The sequence below is a fragment of the Anarrhichthys ocellatus genome, unplaced genomic scaffold (assembly GCF_004355925.1).
Source record: "Anarrhichthys ocellatus isolate YVR2014 unplaced genomic scaffold, GSC_Weel_1.0 scaffold227, whole genome shotgun sequence".
NCBI classification, from domain to species: domain Eukaryota; kingdom Metazoa; phylum Chordata; class Actinopteri; order Perciformes; family Anarhichadidae; genus Anarrhichthys; species Anarrhichthys ocellatus.
The window spans coordinates 25042-31842 of NW_022280257.1; the positions used below are offsets into that span (position 1 = coordinate 25042).

A 6801-nucleotide genomic window follows, 5' to 3' on the forward strand; every position below is an offset into this window, starting at 1 on the left:
CATACATACATACATACATACATACATACCTATTACTATACTGAGTGAGTGACAGCAGACTACCAGCTTTAGTCAAGGAAACAGACCATTTAGTTGTAAAATATATCTAGTTGCACACGTATTCAGAAGACGTTAAAATACAAGGTATGAATCAGCCAGGTGTTTTTAACTTTTTCATGAGCTGTTCATTCATTTACATTTTGGCATGCTCATATCTCAACAACTATTGGAGGGACACCACTCACCTACCGCATACAATTTACTGATGTTGTACTTCTTGACACCTACACCCTCAAATTTGCTGGCCAGACCCTTTTTTTTCGACATTGATATCTCCACAGTGGCTGAATGGATTTTTACCATATAAAATCTCCCTTTGTCGGTTTGCAATTAGTACTGCGAAGATCGCCCCTCACCAACCTCTTATGACGAGGACCCTGGGGAACACGGGGATGACCCCGGACTGGGACTTTGCGCTTTTATCATGTAACACGAGACGCTTTCTTTTGTTTTGACCTCTTATGTCTGCCTCTGCAGATCACTGTAACACTAAACAGAATAATCGATGGAGACGGAAGATCAGAGCAAGTGAGTACCTCCGATTGTTATTTCATCCGTCTGGGCTTTGCTCCTCCCGTTTTTCATTTAACTTCACTGTTTTTTCACTGTGTCTTTGTTGAGGTTTGATTGAGAACTGAAGTCCTGGTCTGTCTCTGTTATTCTTTCTGTAATTTGGTGTTTTGCAATAATAGTTGGGATTTCTTGTCATTTTTGATCAAACCTTTTTTATATTCATTCATGAGGCGAGAGTATATGAACACTGTTGTAATGCAGCACGTACAACGCTAGAGGCCAGTGTTGTCCTTACAGCAGTCATTGCCAAAAGTTCTGTTTTTCTTCTTTTTCATCAGGCTTGTTCATCATTTGCTCTATAGCCTCATCCACCCCCCCCAAAACAAATGTTGCAGCTCTAGATCACTTGTTCTGTCTAGTACCACAACATCACCACTGTGATGTACGGTCAATGCTTCACAGTGGTTGTAGTTTATTGGATACACTGCGACTTTATACAAATCTGAAGTTTTAAAGGCAGGGTTGGTAATCTTCTTCAGAAACATTTTTTGATACTTTTGTTGCAATTCTGATTACATCCTGACAGAAACCAATGAATCAAATGCTCTGCCAAAAAACAAGAAGAAAAGAAATCAGGTGGCTGTAGCAGGAAAAGTGATGAGATCGTTCTAACTGCGCGTCCACCTGCATGTAATCGGCCCGTGCACTCATCGCAGTCTCCCACATGCTGCTAGCTCGAAAGCTGCAGGCGTTAACTGCAGCCATGTTGTTCGTTTACGTTCGTAATGAGAATTTTGGGGGAGTGGCTCAGGAAGGAGGCCTGAAGGGACTGTCGGTGTTGACTTGGCGACTTTCTTGCTAAATTTTGCCACTTTTGGAGCTAGCGCTGCTAGCAAAGAGTTACCACCACTCGGCTGGGTATTAAGGTTGGATCATTTTATAAACTCTTGCTGGTTTCTCAAGATTACTGACCCTGCCTTTAATACTTTTCTGTTTCACATTTATTTTACCCTTTAATTGTGTTCTATGAAGAATCTATTACTACATGTGTAACCTACGCTGGTGTTACCGTATAATAGATCCTTTTTTTCAACGCAGAAATTCGACGTCATCGTTCATTGTTATTATTTACATCTGGCTAAATGACACAAAAATCTCCAAAGCAAAAATGTGCAGTATTTATTATTCGGCTGACACGTTTGTTGAAAGCGACGTGCAATGAGCATGTTCAACCCCGTTGGGACGACGGCAAGATAAATGTCCGACCATCTCAAAACAACGAAGCGAGTTCTTTTCTTTCCCCTCGCACAGCACTCCCTCTGATCTTCATCAAGCACTTCCAGAGAAGCTGGCCTCAGGACAAGGAGGGACCGGAGACCGTCCCCGAAGCGGACTCCGACTTCGAGGAGGTCACTTCAATAGAGAAACAAACTGTATGTATTTTTTTTTAAATAACCCTGTGTGGGCAAATTTGCTTTTTTTTGTGCGCTGACAAGATTCTCTGTTCTCTCAGTACTCCGAGGTCAGTTCAGTGACATCTGCAGATACCCAGAATCCCTTAGAGGGAAGTGAGAAGAGTGAAGAGCACTTGGCGAAGACGGCCTGCAACTCGTCCAGCCCAAAGAAGCGCTTGACGCTATCTCCCTCTGAGAAAGAGAAGCTCCTGAACTGGGACATGCTGGTCACACCGGAGGAAGCGCCGATTAACACCCAAAACGAACAAAAATTTCAGGTGGAGTTATGGAGTCATTATTAATGAAGCAATATTGGTGGTTCTAGAGAAGAATAAGCCTGCTCATGAATTTATTTCCTCTGCTTTTTTTATTGTTATCTCTCGCTACTCCTTCCGGTATTATGCAGCGGTCCACAGACGGGCGATGTGAGCACAGATAAGAGGAGCTAATTCCACATTTTTTTCCCTCTGTCCTCTTGATGTTTTTTATCAGGTACAAGCAGAGGCAGCAGTAGATAAGTTTCAGACGGACTCGGGCCAGAGCGGGGAACCGTCCCAGAGCCAAACCTCCGCCTCGTCCCCCTCAGCCCTCCAGCTCATAGCGGACGCCTTCAGGAGGACTTTTAGTGTGACCAATCTCTCCAGCAGGTCCAACGCTGCAGTCCCAATGTCAGTACATGACACTTTGCTCACAGTCTATTTTCAAGCGGGGCATTAAGCTTTTCAAACTCCCCGGCGACTTCGTCAAGGTTTTAAAGCTAGAGTGAAGCTACCGGTATCATATGAAACTAGGTAAGCCTAAGGCAGTCCTTCCCAGAGGAGGGGTCGGGCAAGTATTTAATGTGCGAGTACGTTTTAGATAACATGCATAAAACGAAATTGTGATTTATCAGACGTATATCTCTTGGAAATGGCTGGTTCACCTATCCAAGATGTAAGTTGATGCGGAAGTGGTATTAATCATTTTTGAAAGTTCATTTACGCACAAATTTGCTCTTCTCATAATTCAAAAGGCCTATTGTGTAATGTTTTATCATTTTAAAAAAGTGAGCTCCCAGAAAACACTGGCCCAAGTTGTCCGTTGGTACCAACGACGTCACGCTAGCTTGTCGGTGAAATAGGGCTTTGGAGCGTGGCAACATTTTTGGTTCGGGAGAAAACTGGAATAGCCACGTTCACAGGGGTCCCTTGACCTCCCACCTCAAGATATATCAATGAAAATGGGTTCTATGGGTCCACACAAGTCTCCTCTTTACAGACATCCCCAGATAATTATGATAATTCCATGCAGTTTTTGGGGGCATTTTTGTTACTTTTGCCTATTCTGAAAAATGGTAAATTTGAATATTTCTGCATACTGGGGTCCCTGAATAGTCTTGGAATTGAATTATTGGGTTGGAATGGAAAGCTGAGACTCTTGTGGATCTAATTAGCCCAATTGTATGTGTGATGATGTTAGTCCCCATAGTAGCCAGTGACTTCACTGTTGAAAATGACTTGTTGTGACCTCTAGGATGATCACAGCCTGATGAATCTTTACAACTTAGAGACCTAGAGCATTTAGAGAACGTATTGGCCTTCCTAGGATTATTGCTGATAAGGGGGTGTCCGAGCAGTTCCCAGAACAGAAGTGCTCGCCATACAATCGCCGAAAAAATGCTATTCTTGCATAAATGTTAAAATATCTTTAACAGCATGGATTTTTTTTCAAAGTCTTGGAGTCTATGTGGTGTTTTGGATGGGGTTTTGATCATTTGTCATTTGAGTGGTAAAAAATGGTTAAATCTAACACCAAATATGTGAAAAAAATAGTTTCAACCCCAAAATAATGTCTGGAAAAACTTATGAGAAATAATAGAGCATTGGAATGGCCAACATATACTTCCATCAATATTCCTGAATGCAGTTCAAATTGAATGTACATTATGATTTTGTGGTTACCAGAAGGGCCAAACGTGACAGCCCCCATAAACAGAGGCCCATGTCAGAGGGAGCGTTGAACTTCAGCGCCGCGGGTCCAGAGCCACCCGGAGATGAGAGGGCCGGCAAGTACAAAGCCCGCTGGGCGTCTATAGGGGCCAATGCGTGGGGGGCCGAGCAGGACCTGCCCTCTCTGTTGCAGCAGGTGTCCCTGAAGGGCCGCGGAGACTCCGGAGGGAGGTTCTCTGACGACATGGCCTCGCTTCGCGGCAGGAGGGTCAACCTGTTCTCGTCCCTGAGACTGAGGAAGAGGAAGGAGTCGGAGGGTGAGGGGCGGGACCAGGAGGCGCAAAAGGATATCAGGGCGATACTCGCCAACCTCCGAAACAAAGGTGAGCACAGCGATTCCCCAGAAGTCGTTGCACGTGATCTTTTAAACCCGAATGAGGAGATTTGTTTTGGCCCCTTGGGGGCGGTGCAACAAGCACAACATCGACATATAAACACATAATAAATGTGTTGTTATCGAACGTGGTAGCGGGCAACGTAAGCATTTATTTGGAGACAAGTATCAGGTGACCTGGGGGAATATAAATGTTAAGGACAACTTTTACCCTATTTTCCCATTTCTTTGTGTCAGAGTGGCAAAAGCGGACAACAATTCCATATACAGTACTGAGAGAGAAGCCGATGTGGAAGTGTCTTAAAACTTGCATTCTCTCTACTGACCATGAGGGGGCGACGCCTCCAGTTACAAAAAGAAGTCTGATTGTATAGAAGTCTATGAGAAAATGACCATACTTCTCACTTGATGATGTTTCCAATTGTCATGGATAGATTCATACTAAGAAAAATGTTTTTCTTTGTACAAACTCAAAATGTTCCTAGACTATTCTCACTTTTTTGTATATTTTTTTTCTGTTTATATCTAGCCTCCAGACTACAGAATCTTGAAGAGCCCACCTCTAGTGATGATGAAAACCCGGCATCCAATCAGAAGGTTCGTAAAAGCCACGTCTTTGTACTGAATGACAGCACAGCGCTGGGGGATCTCACTGTATTTGCATGTGTGGGTACATTTTCTGAAATGTTCTATGTACTTCCTGTCCCAGCTGTGTCCAGAAAGACAGAGGAGGAGGCAGGAGAAGACGGTGGCCCAGCAGGCTAAAAGAGAACAGCTGAAGAGGCTCCACAGAGCTCAGGTACTGCTCTCTCTCTCTGGCCTTTTGAGATTCACTCGTTTGTAACGGAATGGTTCATAACTAGAGAGCCGTCCGCAGTCTCCGAACACTGCAAGCTTTTATGCACATACACACTACATTCAGGAACATTTCCGCCAAGTGCCTTTTCCCCGCATGCCATTGAAATGCCTTAACAGATGGGGAAAGGGGAAAGTCCAGCAGGTGGCGGTAAAGAAACACTTTTGTGGATGCCAGAAAACTCAAGAAGGAAGGAAAAGGGGGCGAGGGGCGTCAGTAGAGCGCGCCCTTCAACAATATGTGGTTCAGACTCCCTGAACACGAATATTTCCCAAAATGTCAAACTATCCCTTGAACTCTGTCAGAGTTCTCGCCATGCAGATAGTTTGATGTTTTGTCCAGGTTTTGAGGTATTTTTCTGAGTTTTTTTTCAATGTTTATTCAGGAAGTAACAGACTTCTTCGCGTGTTGCACTTTAATGTAATAGATATGTAAAGCTTGAACATCAACAATGTAGGCTATTTTGGAAACTGTTAAGTCTTTACTTGTGTGAACAGATAAACTTTTACAAGAAACGAGAAGTATACTGTTGCCATGGATACAGTAAGTTAGACTGTGGGCAGCAAATTGAGCCTTGTTTTTTTATTTTCCAAAACACACACACACACACACAAAAACCCACTTATGTTGATGTTTAATCTTGTATCCATGGCATTAAATCAGGTAGTGCCATCACTTAAGTGTATTTGCTAAGTTTATCAAGTGCGAGACACAAATTAGAGATCCTGGTCACACAAATCTGACACATTAAAAATAGGAAGAATTCAATTGAGCCTGTGGCCCATTTTTGCAGTTCCTATTTTTTACTTGAACATCGAACGTACAGAAAAATAAGCTGTTTTTATTTATTTCATTTTTTTGTGTTTGATTCATCAATTAATAAGGAAATAAATGATTTATTTTATTTAATTTTCCAATTTTGAATAGAACAAATGATAGAAAATTAATTTTAAAAAACAACACATCAACATCTCTTTCCAGCACTGATGTCGTGGTCACCCTAAATCATGAAATCATTATAACTAGTGTGTTCTCTGGACAAATAAACAATTTCTTTGATCATGTGTGTCGATTTATTTCTTTTTTGCTTTGCTAAGGCCATCCAGAGACAACTGGAGGAGGTCGCAGAGAAACAAAGGGATCTGGAGGAGAGAGGAGTGGCCATAGAGAAGATCATAAGAGGAGAAACTGGTACTGAACAAGGCGTCACAACGCTGCTTTTATGATTTTATGGCGGCTCAATGCAATTCCACTGTGAAAGCCTTCTTCTTCTTCTTCTTCTTCTTCTTCTTCTTCTTCTTCTTCTTCACCACATACTTTTCAGACCATTCAGAACAAAAAAGCATTGCCTTGTAAGCCCCACTTACATGGCCGCACTCTCAATAGACAGTGGGACTTCATTGTTGCTCCAGCTGTTTACAGTGCTGGGCTTTGTTTGTGTGCTAGTGAATGGCGAGGTCCTGTCAGTTTGACACAAAGCAGATGTGTGTTTGATTCCAGTATGATTTCTATTTTTTTCTCATAATGGCTTTATGTAATTGATGTGAAAATTCCTGCCGCTGTCCTTCCTTTCTAACCCTGCTACATCCCCCCCCC

At 42.8% G+C, this 6801-nt stretch overlaps 1 protein-coding gene across 3 annotated transcripts in view; it reads left to right on the top strand.

Annotated features, from left to right (window-relative positions):
• Nucleotides 1-37: 37 nt before the first annotated feature.
• The window catches only part of LOC116400970 (protein-methionine sulfoxide oxidase mical2b-like), an 8550-nt gene continuing 1786 nt past the window's right edge, over nt 38-6801 (top strand). Inside the window, exons 1-8 of one of the 3 annotated variants that reach the window (XM_031879101.1) lie at nt 38-588; nt 1885-2006; nt 2087-2305; nt 2520-2695; nt 3971-4338; nt 4879-4946; nt 5059-5148; nt 6303-6396. In XM_031879101.1, the coding sequence (XP_031734961.1) occupies nt 522-588; nt 1885-2006; nt 2087-2305; nt 2520-2695; nt 3971-4338; nt 4879-4946; nt 5059-5148; nt 6303-6396 (1204 nt within the window). In that variant the 5' untranslated portion in view covers nt 38-521. Of the gene's footprint in view, nt 2007-2086; nt 2306-2519; nt 2696-3970; nt 4339-4878; nt 4947-5058; nt 5149-6302; nt 6397-6801 lie in introns of all 3 variants that reach the window. The other 2 variants (XM_031879099.1, XM_031879100.1) reach the window with 2 other exon arrangements.